This window comes from Melitaea cinxia, chromosome 7 (assembly GCF_905220565.1).
Source record: "Melitaea cinxia chromosome 7, ilMelCinx1.1, whole genome shotgun sequence".
Classification (NCBI taxonomy): domain Eukaryota; kingdom Metazoa; phylum Arthropoda; class Insecta; order Lepidoptera; family Nymphalidae; genus Melitaea; species Melitaea cinxia.
In genome coordinates, this window is record NC_059400.1 from 5382255 (window position 1) to 5406957 (window position 24703).

Genomic DNA, 24703 nt, shown 5'->3' on the forward strand with positions numbered 1-24703 from the left:
TGATAGTAATTTTTATTCACACTAAACACTCTTATTCTTCGTCTTATTGTTATTGTACTGTCATTCTTCGTCTTATTGTAATGTCATTGGCTTCTAAAAGAATTTATCTTTTATAACTTGTTCAAAGATAATAGAGTTAACAGTCAGCTCAAACATAAGAAAATATAATATTAATTTGACCTATATGTGCTACTATCCACTTAGATATAAATTTTAATATTACGATTGCAATTTAGTTTTTTTTTTTTGTATAATTATCATTCTTTGTATCGAGTTATTAACAGATAAATGTAGTTGTAATTGAAGTATACATTTTAACAATATGAATAATAATCGTTTAATTGTTAAATCAAAAAAAAGAAAAGAAAATACCGTTAGTTATAGTTCGCGTCATGTAAAAAGAACGCTGGCCTTGAAGCTGCGCAGAAGCGATTTATCGGTCTATTTGGTGGTACGGGTAGGGGGACGGGAGTGTTTATCAGGTGTCGCATGCTTGCCGGTGTGCTATTGGTTGACAGCGGTTGGCAGTTCGATGTCGACTCAAAATATTATCGTGCACAAAAGTTTTAAATTACAAAATTCTCCATTTACTATTTATTTCACTAAAAAACAATTATCAATTTATCATTTTAAACACATAAAAACTATTAAGATACGAATATCGGGAGTACAGATAATTATTATTTTTGAATACGACATTTCAAAAACTAAAAAATTTGTTATTGCTTTTGTTTAAAAAAAAATTTGTGATTTTGTAAAGTGATAATTATTATACTTATTTAGTCCGAATTATTCGCACTTGTATTTCTAGTATTTTTTAATGTACCTGCCAATAACCATTATACGAAGCCGCGAGTGAAAGCCTAATTAAAAAATAAAACAGTAGTACTTGTGCGCGAGTATACCCATGCGCAAACGCACCCCCTCCAGTTTCTTTCAGCGTTCTTTTTACATGACGCGAACTATACATAATGTTAATACTCACCACTACCACCACATCACTAACTCTTAATAATTTATTAAAAAGAGTTTTGTTTTGTGAATGCGAAGTTTAAGTGTCTTCTTCTTGTCATTATACTGTTCTTTTTCCAGCTGATTCTAGTTTTGCTTACGATAAAAAATTGTAACGTTAACATAAATATTGTTGCTGTAACATTTAACGTAATTGTAATGTCTATTCACGTTATGTAATAAAAATAGTTAAAAATTAAAGCCTTTTATTTTATAAGTGTTATGAGATTAAGGTTTCGAGAAGTCGCCTTAACTCCGATATATGTGGGTGTGATTCCGTTTGGGGCAGATTTTTTGTTTATATGATTAGGGTGACAAAACAAGCGTATGGTCCACATAATGGTAAATGGCTACGCGCGCTGCCAACCGCATCTTCTATTTTTTGGCAGTATTATTTGGTGATCTGTAAGGATGAGGTACGTCCCTAGTCGGGCTACTGCAGAATTTGAGCAGTATATTTTCTGCTGTGCTCTTAACTCAATTAAATGTTTAGGTATACTTTTACAAATACTTGTATCTGGCTTCGGTGTATAGACATCTGACACTCAACGGGAACACATAACGCACCAGCAGATACGTCCAGATATAAACCATCTTTATGGCCTGTACCCACAAATATTTGTCAAGTGCCAGGATGTAAATGTTCTCGTGGTTTCCCAGCCGAAGTTCGTAGAGTATGTGAAGGCCTCTTCACTTTATCGTACATCACAAGTACATTTTAAAGCAAAGTTTAAATTGACTTTAACATCGCGTACTACAACAGGTACACAAGGCTATACAATTTGATTTATAAAAAAAAAACCCTTATGATCATCTTTTAAGCCTACCTAAAACCCTAAAATTGTCAACTTGAAGCCCCTCCGTTGGATGGTTGAAAAAATATACAACACAAACATGTTTGTAAGTCATATAGATGTTTCGAAACTACTTGGCCAGCATTAGCCAGTTGTTATGACTATTGCCCTAACTACCAACTCGTCGTCAAATGACATAAATCGTACCTATGTAGGCTAGCGTTTCAGCTAGTTTCTGTGACTCCTGCTCGCATGTTTCATTAATTTTCTTTTTCTTTTTCCCTAATTTATCTCGCGTTCGGAGTTTGTCTAAATTAAAAAAAAAGAACGAATATCTTATACAATACATTAGATATCACATTGAAATATTAAATTCCTCTTTTATTATATGGCTACACCATATATACTAGGCTTAGGCTACACAAAATAGTGTATATTTTTTAAGTATGTGTAAAGATTTTTAGTAGGCTTATTTAGGTGGTTAGGCTTACCTATTTTTGAACTTATGTACCTACCAAGCAATATAGGTATATATTCGTTTTTTTTTAAGTGTGAATCATGAGACCAAATATTGTGTACCTATTTTATTTCTGTTCGTTTAATTGTATGTGACTAATCATTATGTATATACAACCTGCCGTTAAACTGAGGTCCTGCTATTTGAATACGATATCAGAATCAAATAAAATCAAATCAAAAACAACTTCAAAATCACCTTCTAATCGTGATTTTACAAATTAAAATTTTAAAGTGATTAATATTTTTAAAAAATGAATCTATCACCGATTCGAAATGTGGATTCTTCAGAGAAGAATCGGCAAGAAACTCTGCAGTTACTCTTTTGACAATAATATATAAACTGTGTTTTAGTATAAAATTAGTAATATCTTGCATGAAATAAAGCGTCACTAAGTCCACACATTTGTATCAATTATGTAATCCTGTATCGAATAATACGCTTTATATATTAATTTCTTTTTAATAAACCCTTTAAATTTATATTGAGACAGTTGCAAATTGTGGAATTTTATTACACATACTACCGCCTAACACCGCTATAAAGACTAAACGCTTTACGCCTAAGCAGTCCTGGATTAGCCTATAAGCTATTTAAGCATTTGCTTAGAACATTCCGTCTCGAAAAAAAAAAAAAACGAGTACACGAAAGTTAAAGCAAGGGCAGAAGGCACAACACAATTATTATTTTTTTCAATTAATTCTTCGTAGTTCACTTAAGGATAGGGGCCCACAGGAGAAGATTGCTTAGGGCATCAATTTATTTCAATCCGGCACTACGCCTAAGGTTACCATTTTAATACCCATGTTGCATTATTGTTGGTGTATTCTATGCCCTAAAAGCATACCCTGCAAGAATATAAATTAACCATAGTTCATTTAAAAAAATCAAACACTGTTAGGGAAGGTAGATTAACCTTTATTAACAATAATAATAATTTAAGGACATTATATTACACAGTCAACTCTAAAATACTGCTTAATCTTACGTTCGATACATTGAATACTGAATCACAGTAAATGGTAACGGTAAGAGGCGGGACATGGCCGTCCTCGACGCGTTCATTCTACGGACAATAAATAAGAATACTTAGTCCACTTATTTACATCTTATCATGTATCATGTACACTCACTTGTGATCTCTATATGACAGTCTAATTGTACTATCTAGTTTTGATTTGACACTTGGTATTAGTCGAGAGCCTCTTGTCCTGTCTTTGGCAAGAAGAAGCAGAGAAGTGCAGCAACTGAAATGGAAAAGGTTTTAAGGTTATATATTAATATCAGGTATAATTTTATATGCTGTACCTATTAGATACTATAACAGCTTGTATGCTATAAATTAAATTTTTATGATTACGATTGCATTTTAATCCTTCACACGGTTTGACATTGGCATTCATTGATATGTCGTAGAATTTTCCTGAGACCAATTTAATAAAATGTTGTTTTCCTTTAGCTTCAAGCATAAAACTTCAATAGAACGTAGATGGAATAGATTTTTTAAAGACAATCAACAGTTTAATTCCGTACTTGTAAACTAGTTTCTCTTCGGGTACTAACCATGAGTCACTTATGTGCTCGATTGTTAATTTTATATTTTTTTATGTAAATATTTTTAATAGATAATCTATTAGTATGGAACCAACTTAAAAATTAAGTTTTAAAAACCCAGACCATGCCAAACACCTGTATGGCCTTTATACAAATGTTTGTCATGTGCGGGGATCGAACCCGTAACCGCCAGCGAAACAGGTACAATCCATGGCTGAAACCGTTTCGCTAACGCGGCGTCTATTCATCAGCATGTAATTGCTATTTAAAGATTATTTCCAAAAATACGATTTACCAAAAAAAGAGCAAAGTTCGGACATTCAGGTACTATAGAAAATATAGAATATAAACTGTAAATACGAAAGATTTTGTCAATGAAGTGGTATTTTTTGTATTCAATTTCAAATTATAGTTAGATATATAAGTATATAATTACATATCATTTCATCGTTTATAACTCACATTGCCGCATTTCTGTGTTCATGTATTGAAAAACAACCAATTTTCATTTGTGTGGCAGTAAAGTGGTTAAAGTTTTTACATAATTACGTAATTAACTTAAAATTAGATCAAAAGCGTGTAAGGGCCAGACTTTCGCCATATCATAAAAATGTTGAGTACGCCTGTGCCACTTGGTTTCTGCTAGAGCCACCATGACTTCATATTTGGCCATTGGTTCTATCTGTGTCGGGAGCATACACAGAAACTTTCAGCTCTTATAAAATAACGAATGTCTGGTCCTTTCGAGCTCTTGGGCTATTATGAAAAGAAAGTATAAAATATCCAGGATATTAGTTAGTCTGTAAAATTATAGAATTTAAAGAGATATAAGTTACTTTTTAGACTTAGATATCAAATTTGTTGCTTTTGGGAAAACAAAACTTACGAAAACATTTTACTTATAGCATACTTTTTTTGCTGCCTTTGTCAATGTCACTATACTAATTCTGGGTTGACTTTATATATTTTCTTGGCGATTAACATTTGGACTAATTTTGTCTCATCAGAGATAATCCTCAGAAGAACATCATATTTATAATTATTATATGTAATAAACATTTTTGTGTAAAAAATCGTACTTAATTGCGTCTTCTAACATCTATGACTTAGTATAGATTTGTTCCTCTGAGTTTGTAAATGATATAGTCGTACAAAACAAAATGTTCCTACGAGACAGTCACGCTAATTGAGCTAGACTGGATTAAGTCTTATGTGGATTATTTTTTCTCTATACGACTTTATTTATCTTCTTATATTTTAAACGATATAAGAGTATTATGAACAAGCTATTTTCTTTGAAGAATACTTACTAAACAAAAATGCTGAGAAGACGACGATGGGTACGACACAGTTAATGTCGATCAAATACCCGAAGGACAAGTTGCCTATGAGACCTCCACCTCGACCGGCAGTGAGTGAAAGCGCAGCTGCCATTACCCTGTAAATTTTTATCTTTCAGTCTTATGTTGTAACAACCATCTTTAAATATCTGTCTAGCTAACACAAACTAAAGGTTAGTGTTATAAAATATAGAAATTCGCAAATATTCATGTCAAAGATCAACTTACCTAAGATTCGTTGGGAATAAATCGACAAGCACGCAGAAAACAAGACTGATGGCGAGCGAGGTGAGCGCTTCAAAGATACATGATAGTACCAAGTTTTGAGTGGAGTTTTGTACGAAGTACAAACCGACGGTTACAACACCAGCAAAACCCAATGAGAAAACTGTAAAGAAAAACAAATGTTACAATTATGATTTATTTAAATAATCTAGGAAATGTGGAGTGTCTGGATAAGGTTCCCCTCACCATTTGTGGTTTCATAGTGTGGCGAGCACTTTAAACGTTAAAATATTTATGATATTATGTAGTACGGGAAAGCTATTTGTTACATCTCATATAATGTACAGGTAGGTAGTTTAAGTAGTGGTAGGTAGTAAGTAAGACTCGTGTAGCGTAATCGATTGCGAGATTTTACATAGGTAGAGGGCAAATAATCCTCTACAAATGTAAGAGATAGACAATATAAATTCAATTCCAAAAAAAGAAGGAGGAAATACTTAATGTGCTAACTTTAAAAATTAATTATTTTATTTTATATATTTTTCATAAAAAAAAAGGAAAAACCATGATAAGTCTTTATACGTATAAAATATTAAGATTCATGGAAAAAATCACCAAATACTATCTGATATAATTGCTAAATACCTTTTTAATACAATGTAAAGAAGATACTCACTTAAAAAGAATTTAGCACCAAGTTTGTGGACGCAAAGAGGCAACCACAGAGATGTTGGGATACAAGCGAGCCCAACGATCAATGTGTGCAAGTACACGTTCTGATCGATGATCTTCTCACAGTCGAAGGGGTCAGTATTGGTCTCATCTTGCACTACGATTCCGGAGACATCGCAAACTGACGCGGAAGTGTTAGGGAAACGGTTTTCGAATTCCTCGTAACGGTTGAACAATTCAGGGAACCAGACCATAAGGGTGTAGTAGCTGCAAATTGTAAAAAGTATGTTTTTAAATAAGTCACTTGGAACAGTATACATGAAGAGAAGTGTTTTGACTCTCTTGTAGTTGAAACTACAAAACATTATATATTATTATATTCGAAGTATAATATCATCACCTATATTTTATTTCGAATTACTTTACCTCTAGTTTGATTAGAGTTTAAATAATAATTGCTGAGTAAATAATTGTGAATTCACTTTTGCTTGTATAATTTTTAATAATTAATATACGTCAGAATATTTTCGTAAAGCTGACCTTGTAGTTAAGCCGAATTGAATGATACAAGTGAGTATTGTGTATTTGAGGTAGGGTGGCTTGCATAGAGCCTTGGTTTGAGCCCAGATCTCGGTAAATAGTCGTTTCAGATCCTTAGGTTTACGCATGCTCAAACTTCGCACTGATTTCTGTGAGCTCTGCGATGCCACGGATATTGTTCGTACTTTCTCTTTGAGACTCTTGATCTGTTTAAAAAAAAAAAACATTAATACATCCTATACTTCAAACATGTTTAAGAAAAGAAAAGCCCAGAGTTTAAATTACCTCCATATTAAAAAACACACAGACAGAGAGATAAATAAAATTACGGCCTTAATTTTGGCGTTAAAATTATTAACATAGATGCTATATCACCATCACTTACAGGGTAGTTATCAGGGTCGTCTCCGGTATTCTGTTTGTAGATGCTCTTGAGACACACTAGTGCGTCGTCGTAGTCACCACACTCCATCATGAATTTGGGACTTTCGGGGAAAGTCAGTAGCCAGAAACCTAACAGTAAAGATGGCACTCCGCAAGCTGTTACGAACCAGTTCCACGAGTCGTACGAAAAGCCTTGAGTTTCGATACGAATGCCCTGGATAGGAATGATGCCCCATGCGATCACTGTAAAAAATGTAAAGAATAACTTTAATGATAGTTTCAAATATATTCTTTATATCTTCTTTTATTATTATAAAATGCGAAGAAACATAGGCCTGATATTAAATTTGGTCACAAGACCTTTATTTATAAAGTTTCAGTAAAGTGAAATGGTTACTATGGTATTGGAATTGAAATAAATGAGTGAACTAACATGGTAATATGATGACACCCAGAGTCCAGAACATTTCCATCCAGCAGAGGATCTTCTCTCTGTATTTGGTCTGTTGGAATTCACCCAAATACGGAAAACAGATACCCATAGCACCAGCGACACTGTAATATTATCAAACATATTATTAGTTCTTACTTTTTATTGCCATGTATTGTTTAAAACTAATAAGATTATAATTAACTATAAAAATAATGAGGTCAATTTTAATGATTGTATTTCTTACCAAACAAAAAATAAACGACTTTACTTTAAATCGGAAAGTACAGTGCGTCGTAGGAAGTCGAAAAAATTGTCAATTAAATACGCACTATTAGTAATAACTCAAAAATTGCTTGTCAGATCTCGATTAAATTTAAAAGAAACATACGAAAAGCACCAGATTATGATTTTAAAAAAAACATCAAAGTCAGTACACTCAGTAAAAAGTTATGAGGTAACACATATAAAAAAGTAAAGTAGAATTGAGAGCCTCCTCCTTTTCTTGAAGTCGACAAGAACTTATTAATAAGATCGTCTATGTAGACTCGAATTTGAATTAAAGAGTTTAACTAATAGCAAGATTGCGCAGGTGTTTTCACTAATGTCACTCAAAACAAATCAATTAAAAAAAAAAAAAAAAAACAGTTACACCAAAGATTGTTTAACAGTCAGCTATTAGTCGGGATTATATCATGATTCGTTTGAATAATTAGGTAAAAAAGTTTATTTGTTAATCAGACATCTATTTTAATACTTACGCAAATCCGTTGACAAATCTGCATGCCATAAATACGGGCAGAATTTGTACGAACGAGGAGATGATGCCGACAGTTCCGTCGAGCAATAGCGTTGATACTAACACAACCTTTCTCCCTTTGGTATCGGCCAAGCAGCCCCAAAAGTATGAACCAAGAACCATACCTAGAATAAGTTATTTTTTGAAAAAAAGTGTAATTCAAAAGTATATTTATGGCGTGATTATAACGTAACTTTGCGCAAAATATTACAACGTAAATATTTATTGTTGTTTCATAAGGCACGTAGTCTACGTACTTATTTTCTTTATAAGGATACGTTAGTTCTCTTTACAAGCACAATACTAATACGCATCATGATAAGAACAACATGATTCACAAAGTAGGATTATATTTAATCATTCTAAGTAACAAGTAATCGTAGTGTCTAAACTAGCACACGTAAAACAAGTAAGTTTTATGACTTTTATTAATAACACTTGAATAAATGGCGTAGTTAATAAATCAATTACATTTTGCAAGCTGTTTCCGAAAAATTTGTTCCTTCGAGATAATAATCTTGAGTAGAAATTTACTTAAGAAACTCTAGTTACCTTCTCAAGAAAATCTACTAGAGTAATCCCTCACAAGATAAAAATCCATAAATAAATCTTTGGCATTAGTAACGTTTATAGTGTAGTAACAATCTGCTAAAACTAATAATATTTCTCCTTTATTGTAAAATTTAAGTATACCGAATTATCGAAAATATTTTCACAATAAAAATGATGTTATTGTATTAATGTTTGTGACTTTTCATTTATTTACATATTATTGTTTTCCCATAGAAATATTTGTCGTGATCTTGGCATTTGTGATTATGTAGTGTTTCTGAAACCTTGATACATGATTGAAATTCTACTGAACTGTTGAGCGTAACTCATTGAAAAAAATGTCACCCGGATTAGAAAATAGAAATCTTTTATCTTACCCAACATAGGGGCGGCTGTGAGCCAGCCCTTATCGGCAGATGTCATACGGAAGTCGCATGTTGCAGCAGGTAGCACGAAAGATATAATTGTAATGCCGATAGCCGTGTTGGCGTAAATCAAACCAGTGATCGCCAATAGGCAGAAATGAAAGCGGCCGAAACCTGAAACAAACATGAGGTAAAAATAAGTGAGGAACTTTATCTTGTCTATAAAAATTCTGCTCTTCGATTTTCTTGTGTTTTAAGAAAAGAGTATTTGTTTATTTATTTGTAATTGACAACATCTCAAACTATCATACCGTATTTAATTATTCTTATATGTATTATCTAGAAATAAAATAACCAATAATTTTTTTCAAATGACTTATTGTAACAGCCGTGACCTTAATCACGGGTAAAGCCGCAATGGACGTCTTAGTAACTTATATAACCAATTTACCCATTTCAATCGAAATGTAAGCAATAAAATAAAAATTATAATTTGATTAGTTTTCAACTCGAATCGAAGAAGATTTGGCTGTTGAAGGCAAATTATAACAGTATGGATCGAAATTAAATATAGAAATCATAACTACCTAAATCACCGATAACAATTGTTCTTGTGTGCGTGTGCCGTGTAGGCACCTAAACACCGATGACTGGCGGGTTCAATTCCCGCTCGGGATGGGTATTTATATTTGTACAAATAAGTCTTCCGGGTTTGGATACCTATCCTTGTGAGTGTCCCCACCGCGCCTCGGAGAGCACGTTTAGTTTTGGGTCCTGGTTGTTATCATAAATACCTAATAGCGATCGCTTCTCATAGCAGGGAATATACCTATCCGCCATCTCGTAGTGGAGCAGCGTGGTGTATTAAAGTTCCAATGCTTCTTCTACATGAATGAAAGATGCCTTGGCCCAGTAGTGGGACGTCACAGGCTGAATCGAATCGATATCAATTATTACCATGCAGTAAATACAATATTTTCCCATAATTAGCCGTTATAACAGATCGTGAAGTAGCCTACCTAAGAAACAACTTAAAAAAAATGGACCAACAAAAAATAGGTAAAAAAACAAAAACTTTGACCGTTGATCTTGAATAACTTTTTTAGTACACATGGGACCGATGGTGACTTTGGTACTTTAATTTTACTGATGTACCCAAAGTCTCTAGCAAAAATCAGCTCTGTCGGAATTTGAAATGTTTGTTTTGAGTAGGCTATTATGTATACCAATCTGTGGTAATTTCATTTTGTTTCGAAATTATTGAAAAAAATGCTTTACTTCTAACTTTTTTTTAACTTGAGAACGTTTTTTCAGTTAGATGCTTAGTCAGAACAACAACAGATTATTGATAGTAAAAAACTAATTAGAAACATATGTATTAAGTGAAATTATGATTTTGAATTGACCCTTAAATTTTTCGAAGTTTAAATAGGAAGTTTTGATTTATAAATTAAACTACTACAAACTTACCGGTTGCGGAAATTGCAGCTTCGAAGTCCGCTCCATGTTCTAAGAAGTCTAAACCTGTAAAACAAATAAATGTATTAATCATATGTTATTATTTTAATAAATCTTATTTGTTTTGTATCACTTAACTGACATCACAGGTCTAATTCGCCTTGTTACTGTTAAATGGGCTTCAAAAGTCATTCTTATAGAATATTTTGAATAAAAGACAATAAATTAAATAACGTTTATAATAAAACACATAACGTTAATTTTTATATATTAATGTTTTTATTTATTAATTTTACATATTATTTTAATCGATTGATTGATTGATTGGTTTAATAATTATTTTAATTGAATTAAGTCCAAGAACTGACACGATTTTCATCTACCTTCTTTTTTTTTTGATTTCTACATTAAATTGCTTTCAATTTTAGAAGGCATTCCATTTCACTTGTTAAAATTTTTAGTTTATATAGACTTTAATATTTATTTATTTATGGGCGTTTATTTATTGATTTATTTATTTATTTATTTATTGATTTATTTATTGTTATTTTTATTTATAAACAACACTGAATATTTGTAATAAAATGTCGAGATTTTGAAGGAATAGAAAAAGAAACATTAATTTATTATTGATATATAAATTTGCAATTTGTTAACTTTATTTTAAATAAAATATTATGGGTCCACGAGTATTTAAGACTGACATGAATATATATTATGTACTCGTAAGTCTGACGCGGCACTGCTATATGAATGTATAGTAACTAATTATTTACATTTAAACGAACTTAATTAATATTATCCTCGTTAAAGATATGAACAAGACATTTGTGTTAATTTAATGTTAAATGAATACTACGGTTTTTGTTTAAAACATCAAATTAAATAAGAACAATTATTTAGAAACTATCTATTATCCTCTGTTTTATCATTTTAATTTTATGTGGCATGTAATGACATTACCAACCTAGTTAGTTTTCATTTCATATTTATTAGAGCAGAATCTATACAAATAAATAAAATTATAGTGTCTGTATGTAATATTATATTAAAATAACCGCTTTTTACTAAATTCATATAGATGTATATACGGTATATATACCAAAATAACGTTTTTAAATTTTTTGTCTGTCTGTCTGTCTGTTCCGGTTAATCCCTGAAACGGCTGGACCGATTTTAGCGGGTCTTTCACTGGGAGATAGCTGATGTAGTTAGGAGTAACTTAGGCTACTTTTATTTTATAAATTTATTTATTTTATAACTCTGCGAACTGAACAATAACGTTTTTGATAAATTCCACGCGAATGAAGTCGCAAGGGCATAGCTAGTTTGAAATAAATTTAAAGTTTATTGGAAAATTTGATCGTTTACGAGTAAGACATAGTTCATTATTTTGTAAAAAGGTGTATCATAAAAAACTTGACTACTGTTTAAATGTAAATATGATCTCGACTTCATAAAAAAAAAAAACGTATAAGATGAGACAAAACAGGACAAAATCAAAGGCGACGCGGATATCTTTCTATTTGATTTGATATCGAAGATTGTTACGAATAGGTACATACTTTGAGTATTAAATTCATCTTATCAGTACTATGTTTTCAAGATAAACATAAGCCAGTAACTGTATTGTTATTGTATATCTGTACTGTAGATTGACGCCTAAAATAAATTAAGTACAACATCAAAAAGCGATTGCCAAAAATCTATTAAACTGTCATATCTAGATGTACCTATTTTTTAAATGAAGCCTATAAGATAAATTATACACGCCAGCTTAAGATGAGCATTAAATTCAAAGTTTCTTAACGTTTCGGATATCAAGTTATGTAGATCTGATATACAGAGTTATAATGTACTGGCTGTACCCGCGACTTCGTCCGCGTGAAATTTAACAAAACAGTTATTGTTCATTTCGCAGAGTTATAAAATAAAAGAAGCCTAAGTTACTCCAGTGACAAGTGAATGTCCTGTCAGAATTGGTCCAGCTATTTTAGAGATTAGCTGGAACAAGCAGCCAGGAAGACAGACAGACAAAAATTGAAAAAAATGTTATTTTGGTATATGTACCGTGTGTACATCCATATGCATTTAGTATAAAGCGGTTATTATAATATTACAAACAGACACTCCAATTTTATTTATTTGTATAGATTAATTATCGTCTAAATGATGTAGTGTAAAAGACGAAGTTTAATGAAAGTATTTATTTTAATATAAAAATCAATTTGTTACTACCAAATGTGCATTAGAAATGTATTTTCAATTTTTATTGTATTTGTGGTTCACTGTTTTGGCGATAATAGCATACTCATAAAAGATAATATGCTGTCGCGGACTTTTTTGTAGGACTAATTAAGATAAACATTTCTCCTATACATTATATACGTGTAAACTCCACAGTTTTTGCAGTGTCTGTAGCTCGCAGATGGCAGATTTTTTTCCGACTTACTTGACAATTATCGTTAGATTTTGGACAAATCACACACTATGTCAAAAAATTATAGCCTATGTGTTATTCTTATGTATAAGCTATATTATTGTAAGCTTTCATTAAAATCCATTCGGTAGTTTTTGAGTGAAAGAGGAACAAACATCGATACATCCATACATCTATACAATCATACATACAAACTTTCGCGTTTATAATATTAATAGCTGAGATTAATAGGATGTAATTTCCAAATTAACATACCGAAGATCTTAAACTATTTAGGTAGGTGAAAATGTGTATAATATCTCCCTGTCTCACGAACCAATCATTAATGATAGTAATAAAATCCACATTTTGTTAACATTCCCTCTTCTAATTGTGTTGAAAATCGGGACAAAAAAATTAAAAATTAAATAATTTTTGTTTAAGTAAGAAGTGAATGGTCAGTTTACAAAGATAAATTATCTTTTCTCTTTATATATATATAAAATTCTCGTGTTACAATGTTAGTTAAAATACTCCTCCGAAACGACTGAACAGATTTTTATGAAATTTCATGTGCGTATCGGGTAGGTCTGAGAATCGGCTAACATCTATTTTTCATACGCCTAAGTTATAAGGGGGGGTCAAGGGCGTTATTAATATATATGGCAAAACAGCGTTTGCGGGGTCAACTAGTATTGTATATAAGTTTAATTAATTATTGTTAAAATAACGCTACGTAGCGTTTAAATTCAAATATATTAATTTACTTTAAAATGTATATGAAATAAGAGTTCCAACTCGATTTTTACGCGACACAAACTTGTCGCTGTTATCTTATCAAACTACACAAGTAGCATTATTTGTTGAAAATGTCTTGTGAATAATCAATTTTATAAAATGAGATGATGGGTTTTCCAGGCGTAATCAAATTTCTCCGTGACATATCTAAACATTTAGGCGTTATCGTGTTTGCATATCGCTTTAAAGTGACAAATATATACGATGGGGACACGGTCATTTCATGGCATTGTTAGTACGTCAAGACTTCTATTTTGAAAACTGTTTGTTTTAAGAATATTTATATTATAAAGGAAATGAATAGAAAATATATTTCAGTAGTTACATCGATTGAATCTGAAACACAAATTAAAAGTATACGTATAGTACGACAAACGCGGATATATAGAAAGGTAGGAAACTTAAAAAAAGTAGGAACGATAACGAATTTAATATGCAAGTAACTAGTGGTCACCTAGTGGTCGAAATTAAATAAAAAATTAAATAATTATTATAATTTAAATAATAACTTTGAACATTAACAAATGAGCATATGTTCGCGTGTGTGTGTCAAATACGTGGTGGTGTTTTTTTTTATTCATTTAATGTATTTTTATGCACAATTAAAAAAAATAGCATTATGCACATCTTTTCTATATAAACTACAAGTGTGCAAAATTTCACACTCTTCCGTCCACGCAATTTTCGTAAAAAGGGGTACAAAGTTTTTATTTCACGTATTAATATAGAAGAAGATATTCTACCTCCAAAATTAATTCGTAAAATTTGAAAGATATATATTAAATTGACACATGTAACTTTATAGTAAAATTACAATTTATTTTAGTTAGTAGAGCTTATTTTTTGTGAAAAAATCTAGTAAGAGTTTTGTAACGAATGTGTATTTTGGGAAAACAATTTTAAATGGTTACAATGGAAATCGTCTAAAATCATTATAGGGTTATTTATTAATAAGGTATCACAATGGAGCTTACGACGGTTCAAAAATATATGTAACAGTTATTTTCCGAATATATACATATTGTTATATGTTAAAATAAACGCTTCGATGTGTTGCGCTTGATAATGATAAAATGTTAAAAGATAAAAAAATATATTTGATATCGGATCATACTACCTCAAGTACGTACTATGCCTCAGATTGACACAATCTTCTTAAATATACTAGCTATATTCACATTCTATTTAATAAATAAACCCCATTTTTGTTTTTCATGCATTCTTAGACGCCTATCTTTTGATGAATGTGTTAATAACAAAGTGAAATCAAAATAAATCGATATTAAATTTGTTAAGGTTAAGAAATTCAATGAACATATAAATTTACTAGCTGTGCCCGCGGCTTCGCCCGCGTTGAAATCAGTGTGTCACAAATTTTTCCCGGCAAACTTGAAGTGAAACTCATCAAAATCGGCTTAGCCGTTCCGTAAAATTTCCTTTTGAAGCCCTCCATTGCATGAAAATCCGTTCAGTAGATTTTGAGGGAATCGTTCACATACCTACACTTTTGGGGACTTTGTTTTATAATACACTAACTGTTGCCCGCGGCTACGTCCGCGTAAAGCGCGCGTCACGTTGAACAAAACGGTTCGTTGATTCGTCAGAATTGTAGTATGAAATAATATAGTATTGTAGTGTAAATATGCTTAAAATATACTGCATGCAATTTAGTTTTTAATATGGTTCTACGTAAATATATGCCACGGAATAGCGTAACGCATGCTCCTCCGTGACTCCGTGACGACAGGTGTAAATAAAAAAGTATTCTAGTAACGTAAAGATTAGATATTGTAAAAAATATGTCTTTGTCCATCCTGGATGGATGGACCATCCAGATATACAAACTTCCAACCCGCGTTTAACCCCCTTAGGGGTCGAGTTTCGTAAAATTAGTTCTTAGCGAATGTCTACGCCCTATAAGGAACCTATCTGCTACATTTCAAGTTTGTAGCTGTTATATTTCCGGAGATTTCGTGATGAGTGAGTCAACCTACCATCCCCCGTTTTAACCCCAAAAGGGAGTTGATTTCTAAAGATACATTATTTGGACACCTTTTCATCATCTATAGAGTATACATTTTAAATTTCAAGTCTCTTACTTCAAAAACATAGGACTTTCATACAAACTTCCAACCCCCGTTTTACCCCCTTAGAGGTCGAGTTTCGTAAAATCCGTTCTTAGCGGATGTCTACGTCCTATAAGGACCCTACCTGCCAAATTTCAAGTTTGTAGGTGTTATAGTTTCGGAGATTTCGTGATGAGTGAGTGACCTTTCGCTTTTATATATATTATTATATATATAGAATATAGATATAGATAAAGTAATAATTATGATCATTAGTTTATTTTAAAGATTTGTAATTGTACAAAATCGTTACAAATCACTATGTAAAACTAGTGTTATTAAGTTGAAACTTAGTATAAATCGAAATACGTCGAAATAAAATATATTTAGTTAATTTGATAAGAGTAAGCGTATGAAAATCTATTTTTGTTGTTACTTTTATATAGAAATTGCTCATACTTCTCTGTGTAGATGTATAACAAATCGGTAAACACTAATAAGTACATATTTTATGTTCAATGTTCAAATCTTTTACAAATGACTTTATCTGAGACAAGTCTGTAACTGACGTTGATACTAATGTGATAAATGTGTTTCACAGATAAACAGTCAATTTTCGAGTAGTGTAGGTATATAATAGTACATGTATATAAATTACGAAGCTTTGTAAAAATTGTCATGTCTATTCTGAGAACCCAAGATTTATTACTTAATGTCAATAGTAAGTTAATAAAAAGCATGAAAATTAAAGCTTTGTATCATTATTTTTTAATACTTGCTCGATTTTTCTTAATTATAATATAATATAATTTTCTTATTATTAAGATTATATGCATTAAATAAGCATTGTGTAGATTCAGAGAAAAAAAATTAGAGAGATACATTTTGATGTTGTGAGACTATAAAATACAATAATTCAAAAGAATAATTACTTTTTTTAAACAAAGAATAAAAGTGTTTTTGTTAAAAAAAAATTATGTATGTAACAAAAAATAATATAATATCGGTGTCTGATTAGATTTTATAATGATAGTCTATATCCGGGATCTACACGTTTTTTCCTTTGTGAAGGATTTATTTATTTCTATAAAAGAATCGAGAATTTTAAGCATATGTTATCACGTAATGACTACGTAAATGACGTCACAGGTTGTTAAAATTACGTAACAGCTTTATATTAAATTGCTTATGCCCAGCTGTGGGATGTTACAGGCTGAAGCGATACGAAGCGATATAATAAATTGTGTATAGACATCACTTAAAATTTATTACATTACTCGAACGTCACTTTCCAATGGATTCGAATGAGCGTATTTTGCGATACAGTATCTATGTAGGTCTTAAAAATGTTACTCATGGAACTTGAAATTATCATTTTTTTGAATTTTTATTCTTTTCTTTTTGTTCGTAATGTATGTAATATTTTTATGTTTTTCACTTGGTTTAGTTTATAAGGTTATCGACCTTATGTAGAAATAAACGGTTTTTTTCTGTTTTAGAATTATCTTACGAGTATTTGTATTTATGTGTATATAAGTATATAATATATATTAGCAAAAATTTTATATAACTCCATACACCTCACATAAATGTCTTGTAAATAACTAGTTGTAAGTGAAATACATTTTTTAATACGTAAAGAATTATTTTTATATGCGACTACAAATTGAAAAAGCGTTCAATAATATTATTGGCGTTTAGTCCATGTCTGTCAATTTTTTTTTTTATATTTTAGTCATCCGCTGTCTGCTACTAATTTTAATTTTGAAAGACAATAAGAAAATTTGTATCTTTTAAAACAAAGTGTTATTGTCATTAGCCGTGAGTGACAAGCGTGTGGCTTGCGATTATCGTTACAAATAAAAGTTTATTGAATCTCTGTCTTTGTGTACGGGTAAACCTGCTGAACTTGACTTTTCAACAGAATTCATAGCGCATAAATGTGATTGTAGAGAATTTTAAAAATTCAAAAACACAAAAATATTAGATGAATTTTATTATCTCTAAATATACACTAACAGTACATACACTATATTTACAGTAGATATTTATACATGTATCACTTTATATATATTTTGTATTGTAATAAAGTATTATTTTTGTACTACAATAACTTATCATGATACGATTTTTTTTTGGTTTATGAATATTTAAAAAAGGTAAAGTATTAGAATAGGCTTTTAATCACTTTTATAATTTAATTTTGTTTGACATTTTCGACATTTTAAACTTAAGATTATCAAATAAAAATCATTATTAAATAACACAAACTCACCCATATTTAATTATTATTCACTTCACTATAAAATAAAATGTCCGGTATATATCAATCACGTTATACCGCCTACCGGTGTTGCATCGTCACCTTACGGTGCAACGTATGCGCGTGGGCAAGAGTTCTGTCGCGTAAGGATCGCGTGTCGCCCGCTGAGGCTTCTATGCGAATGTCGACTCACTACCGGCTCCTACTGAAGATTCCTTCCATGATAACATGAAGGCCGGTCGATCGCTCATCTCATGTTATCTAGACGGTGACCGCGATCAATCTCCTTGTGTGACTTCTAGGCCGTGATCCTTGTTATAATCGTTATGTAAGATCGACGTAAGTCTTCAAGCTCTATCACTAATTGCTTTTAATTTCGTGCTACACGTTATGGCTATCGTATATGGTGTAACACGTCTTTACTATTATATAAATCGTTGAGTGTCTGTTTGTATATTAGAGTATAGGTTATCAGTTATGTAGCCTCGAAATTACAGTCCTGTATAGGGAATATAACAAAGCATACCGGATGAGAAGAGTGGAAGTAAGAAGCATATAATAAAAGAAGATATTTAATTTAAATGTTAAATACCAATTAAACATAAAATTAAATTGTTTTCCGTAAAGGTAATTAAATAAATTGCGTTAGATATCACAAAATACTTGTGTTAGAAGATATAACTTGAGAGTTGCTAGATCGATTTGGCTGATTTTTTTGTTGTTATAGTTGTAATTGACAAGATAAGGTTTCTATCTAAAAAATAGTAAAAGTCGGTTGGAAATTATACTTAAAATGGACAATATTGTGATATCACTATGTAATTTTCAACCATTTTTATCAACAGTAGAAAATCAAAAGTATTGATATAGGATTTTCTTCATGTAGGTTTCATTTTTCTGTTATATCTTTCTTTTTGTTATATTTTGTTTATTATTTTTAGTTATTACATGTGAGTAAAGCCATTTGGGGGAATCAGAACAGATTTATGTAAAACACCTGAAAACCTGAAAAGTTGGTTTGGTTGTTTGTTTAAACAGGAATATCACAAAAAAATAATAATTGAAAAGCATTATTAAATTGAGATTAGGGTTGGCGATGACCATACAAATGTATAAGGAGAATTGTCAAATATATTAAAATTTGTCGTATCTTTTAAAAATATTGCGAAATATGACGACACCGATCTATGTAAAATAAGTTTCAAAAAAATGATAAAGTACCTATCCTTCAATCTATATATCTCCTTCTATACTTATAGAACCGAGCCGGTTTTCTTGTTCAGTTATACTGCAAAAACTACAAAAAAGCGAACTGATAGGAATAATACTTATACCATAAGATGCAGCGTGCTTCGGAGAACATTTTAGTATGTGATGACATGTTCGTGATTACTTATCCTGTAAAGATATGGACAAGCAGAGAGAGCTAGTGTATGTATAAAATGTATACGGTCGAATTGAGTAACCTCCTCCTTTTTTTGAAGTCGGTTAAAAAACAAAGTCGTGTTAGCTATACCACTTATAACTCAAGAACGGCTGGACCAATCATTATGAAATAAAAATTTTTTGGACGGCTCTCAGTCTGAAATTGGATGATAAGTATTAAAAATATTGGAAAATTGACGAAAAAATAAAATAAGAAAAAAACAATTTTCCAGTACAAAGTGTTCATGGGTTTCGTAACTGTCAAATATTTAATATTCATCCAGTCGATACGGTAAACCCACCCCGAAAATTAAAGAATGTATTTAAATAAAGGTATATTTGTATAGTCGCGTATTTCAGGTTTTATATATCAAATGTAGAATAATGTCAGCAATGTAAAAGGATAGACATATTTATTGGTTGTCAAATATTAACGCGTGTGTTCAGAAATTGATTTAGTGTAAACTAAGGAAAATATATCAAGCTACTTAAATACACAACAAATGTCAAATGAACAAATAACAATAAAAAAAAAGTTAAATCGATTGATCTTACTGAATCATTCCAGATTATCAGAGAGATATGTCAGAGTCACAATGTTATATAAATATTTACGTCGCGAAAGTGTAAAAGACATGTTTTAAAATATATCTTAATCTGTACTAATCTCTACTTATACTAGCTGACTCGGCAAACGTTGTCTTGCCGCTAAACGCTATTTAAAAATAGGGGTTGGCGGTAGAAGGGTGAAAATTTAGGGTTGTATGTATTTTTCAACGCCAAATCATAATAAAATAAAAAATAAATAATTTATTTAAAAATTAAAAACAAATTTGGGGTGGACTACCCTTGACATTTAGGGGAATGAAAAATAGATGTTGTTAGATTCTCAGACCTACCCAATATGCACACAAAATTTCATGAGAATCGGTCAAGCCGTTTCGGAGGAGTTTAACTACAAACACCGCAACATGAGAATTTTATATATTAGATTATAAACCTGAAAAGTAGATTTGTTTGTTAATCGCGCTACCCTCATAAACTACTGGCTCGAATTGAAAATTATCCTGAGCCTGATAGCCCATTTAAAGAAGAAGGTTAGGTATATTTTAAGAAGGAAGGCTATTTTTTTCCTCGAAACAACGTAGAAGAAACCGCGGGACACAGCTAGTTAGGTTATATAGATACTCAGCTTAAATTTTTATTACTGCTATGTATACAGGAGTGTGCACGGATCATAACAGAACTACATATAACCCGGTAGGATATCAATGTCGTATCATCACTTTACAGATATACACTTTAATTGACGTAATTTGTAAAGTTATTGCACTGTCTAGGACTTAAATGTGTACAACTCTTTGTTTGAAAACCTAAATACATATAAGAACATCTAATCCAATACCACTGACATTTCGAACTGACCGTTTTCTTTTGAGATTTGATAAAAATAGTTGCATATACGACGACGCGTTGGCACAACGGTTACAGCACTGCTTTGTGGCTGTTGCGCTGGTGGTTGCGGGTTCGATCCCCGCCGCACATGACAAACATTTGTATCAGCGATAAAGATGTTTGCCATGGTCTGGGTGTTTTTGCAGTCATTGTGGATCTCTACACCGTGCCTCGAAGAGCACCTTAAGCCGTCAGTCCTGGTTGTTATCATGTACACCTGATAGCGATTGTTACTCATAGTATCGAATATATCTGCCAACCTACCTACTACTATCTTTCCCCTACATGGGGAAAGAGGCCTATGCCCAGCAGTGGGATTTTAGAGGCTGAAGCAAGCAAGTTGCATATATGTATATTTCTTGTGTGTAAAAAACAATATCTGAAAATTATGTATATATTAATATAATAAAATATATCGAGCAATCAATCAAATGTTGTATTAGCAAATTGTTTTAAATAACAATTAATTTTTGTATATGGCTGATGTTTTAATAATTTTCTCTATTTCAGTCTCAAGACGTGTCTAGGGAATTAAATGTAAAAGCGACGACGTCTAATGAGCATCTCAATAAGGCGCTTTGTTATCCCTTGGTAAAATTAAAATAAATATTTACTAAAACTTTGCTAATAAAATAAAAAATAAAGTATTATTTTAAGAAATAATTTAAAGGTAATTTTAGAATAATTGTTAGTCCAATATTTCTGAAAACTCGATCCAAATTTGACAGTTTTTTAAATTATAAACTTGAGAATAACTTGTACTTAAATTTTCAAATGCTGTAAGATAAAAGGCTTATGTAAAAAAAAACATACCCTGTTAAGTATTTGTACCTGAGGAACCTATTTTTAACTATTCTAATTCTGTTACCCCTATAAAGTAAGGCCTTGGTAATAGTAAGCGATATAAGCATAGGTGACCTTTTATCAGGGTCTTTATTAATAACAAAAATATCTACATTGTATTAGTGCATTAGTAACGTCCATTATTATAGGGGCTTTGTAGATTTTTACAGTCTCTATTGTCGTGTACAGAAACGTACACATTAGAGTCGAAATTTATATTTAGTTGAAAATATTTATAAGGTATTTCTTTAGAATAAACTAATTGTGTTGCTCTGAAAATAAGGTTTTTATTTACTTAAGTTTAAATTTACATTGTAAGAAAGATCACTTAAATTTATCAACACTCTCACCTGAAAATGAAAAAAACGACACTTAATGTTCATTCTTTCTAACTCTTACTTTATTAATAATTATACTTAATTCCGTCTTCATAAGCCACCATATTTTTATAGCTTGATTATTTTTCTATGTCATCTGACAGTGACACATCAAAACGCTAAATTTAAATATTTATAAAGAGGATATCTTTACATATGTACTTACACGCTGTTGAGGTAGAAAATAGCGGGGAATATTTAGCTTGGTCTGGTGCAGCCCAAATGGGGAAATAAACCTTTAATTTACAGAAAACTACAGCTTGTGTTGTGTTCCGCGCCGGGGGAGGCTTAGGGTTAGGGTCGACTTCGCGCTTGCAATGCTTCTAGGTGATGCAGGGTTACCGTCAGGTGGGACCGCATGCTTGTTTACTCTTGAGGTAAAATAAATAAATATATGGAGTTATTTCTTGTATACATTTTTGTAGAAATTTCAAATAAATGGCGTTTTACATTTGTCATTTTTTATCAATAAACTATTGATTTTTCATATATTTACAGATGATATTCATGAAATGAATATGTATTTTATATTTTTATTTCTTATTGCATTCTAAAATTAAAATCTAATATATAAAATTCTCGTGTCGCGGTGTTTGTAATTAAACTCCTCCGAAACGGCTTGACCGATTCTCATGAAATTTTGTGTGCATATCGGGTAGGTCTGAGAATCGGCCAACATCTATTTTTCGTTCCCCTAAGTTATAAATGGGGGGGGGGGGGAAGGAATTGAGAAGGTTAATAAAATATGTAGCAAAACAACGTTTGCGAGGTCAGCTAGTATATTTATAAATTTTATCTAAGATAAAATATGTCATATAAAAGAGAGATGTCATTTAGAGTGTGTGTGATTTCGTATTTTATTTTTACATTTTTATATTAAGATAAAATTTGTATAAATATATCAATAAAATAGGTATATTTCATTTTTTTCTTATTTAAGAATGAAACATTCAAAAACACTCCATGAGTGTGTTATAATTTTTAAAAGCGTAGTTGGCAGTGCTTCACATGAACTCTTTTTTGTTCCATGATTGAAAAAATCTACTAAAATATGTTTTTTTTTTTTAATATTAACCTCCTGGAACATAATATACACGCATTAAGTCTACCTTATGAACAGATGATTGTTAAAGTTATTTATTTCATGCTTTTGTTTTGTTAACTGCATGAGCAGTGTGGTTACATCTTTACAAAGTCTCATTATTGAAAATGCGTCGTACAGGTACGACACGGCTCACGGCCGTGCAAGGCTTCGCTCCGGTCAAGTTCGCCTACCTGCCTAGTTTAGATATAGGCAGTTAGGGCTAAACAGGAAAAACATTACTGCCTTATTAAGTTTGAAAGGTGTAACAATCGCGAATTATTTTATATAGAATTTTAGTTACAGGAAAATTTTCACATCTTTAAAGTACCTGTTTTGCTATTCTTTGACCTAGGTTATTTAGGCTTAGAAATTTTATTGTTCCTAAATTTTATAAATTCTGATAAAATTTCACTATCATAACAATTAATTGTATGTAATCGATAATTCAAATAAGTTATTTTACATTTACTAATTTTTTCCGCAAAAAATATCAAAATTTTAAATTTGTTTTAGAATTGTTTTAAAAGAGAGATGATGAACACCCGATTATAATCAACTTGAACGTTATTAAATTGATAACGTATATTTGTATGCAACACATGCGCTACCACGTCCTCTAGTTTGTTTCGACATATCGTGAATTTAACAATGGCCGTCCTCAACTGACATAAAATAAAAATAAACCATTTAGATAAACTTGCATCTTATTTTTTATCTATATTTATAGAAAGTATTGGTCGACGATTGATTAGGGAGAAAAGTTTAATAATATTAACTTTTTATTGTTTTTAAAAACCAGATCTTAGCTAAAACAGCTCCGAAGATTAAATCCCATATCATTATTCTATTTTTTGCCTAAAATATATTTAAAACAAATACAATTACTATTCCATACATATCTTTTAAAAGTTTATGGTTTATATATTTTTTAAAGAATCTTTGTAACAAATTCCATCCTTTATTGACCTCGAGCTACTGAGTCGTAAGATAGATAATAAGATAAAACAGTGGCATGTAAGCCAATGCAATTACAATTGTAATCACACGAGCACACACAACAAAAATAAAATGCCTATTTTCAACACACACCTAAATAGTACTATCTTTTTTAAAGTATACCTATTTGATCAAATATTTCAATCGGGGCCAGACCGTGAGTTTAGGGCGCCCTGGGCTAATACTACTTAGGGGCCCATCTAATTTAACAACGATTGAGATGAATGTGTAATGGCTGCCGAACATTTTAACAGTCAGTTCGGAGTACCAACACCTAAACGGAGACTTGAATTAAATGAACCGAATTAAATTAATCGTAGGATTAATCAAGCCCCT

General features: G+C 31.2%; 1 protein-coding gene and 1 long non-coding RNA gene across 2 annotated transcripts; one reads left to right on the forward strand and one right to left on the reverse strand.

Annotated features, from left to right (window-relative positions):
• Window positions 1–3224: 3224 nt before the first annotated feature.
• Window positions 3225–13428, reverse strand: LOC123655123 (synaptic vesicle glycoprotein 2C-like). Its single transcript, XM_045590958.1, has 11 exons — window positions 13398–13428; window positions 10654–10707; window positions 9196–9357; window positions 8229–8391; window positions 7471–7592; window positions 7039–7280; window positions 6654–6859; window positions 6118–6380; window positions 5445–5604; window positions 5187–5314; window positions 3225–3569 (listed from the first exon to the last, which is right to left on the reverse strand). The coding sequence occupies exons 1-11, from the start codon at window positions 13426–13428 to the stop codon at window positions 3514–3516; spliced, it is 1587 nt and encodes a 528-aa protein (XP_045446914.1). The 3' UTR covers window positions 3225–3513.
• A 9171-nt stretch (window positions 13429–22599) lies between these two features.
• On the forward strand, window positions 22600–24068 carry LOC123655254. The gene is made up of 2 exons (XR_006743362.1): window positions 22600–22664; window positions 23510–24068. It is a non-coding gene; the product is annotated as an uncharacterized LOC123655254 (long non-coding RNA).
• The last annotated feature ends 635 nt before the right edge of the window (window positions 24069–24703 follow it).

What these genes read in the sequence shown, in the direction of transcription:
- LOC123655123 (XM_045590958.1), bottom strand. Translation starts at nt 13,428, where the DNA reads ATGTGGATTTTATTACTATCATTAATGATTG. An exon ending in AGCTGCAATTTCCGCAACCG is followed by an intron (nt 9,358 to 10,653) that starts GTAAGTTTGTAG and finishes TGTTTGTTTCAG; the next exon opens with GTTTCGGCCGCTTTCATTTC. An exon ending in TTATTCCCAACGAATCTTAG is followed by an intron (nt 5,315 to 5,444) that starts GTAAGTTGATCT and finishes AAAAATTTACAG; the next exon opens with GGTAATGGCAGCTGCGCTTT.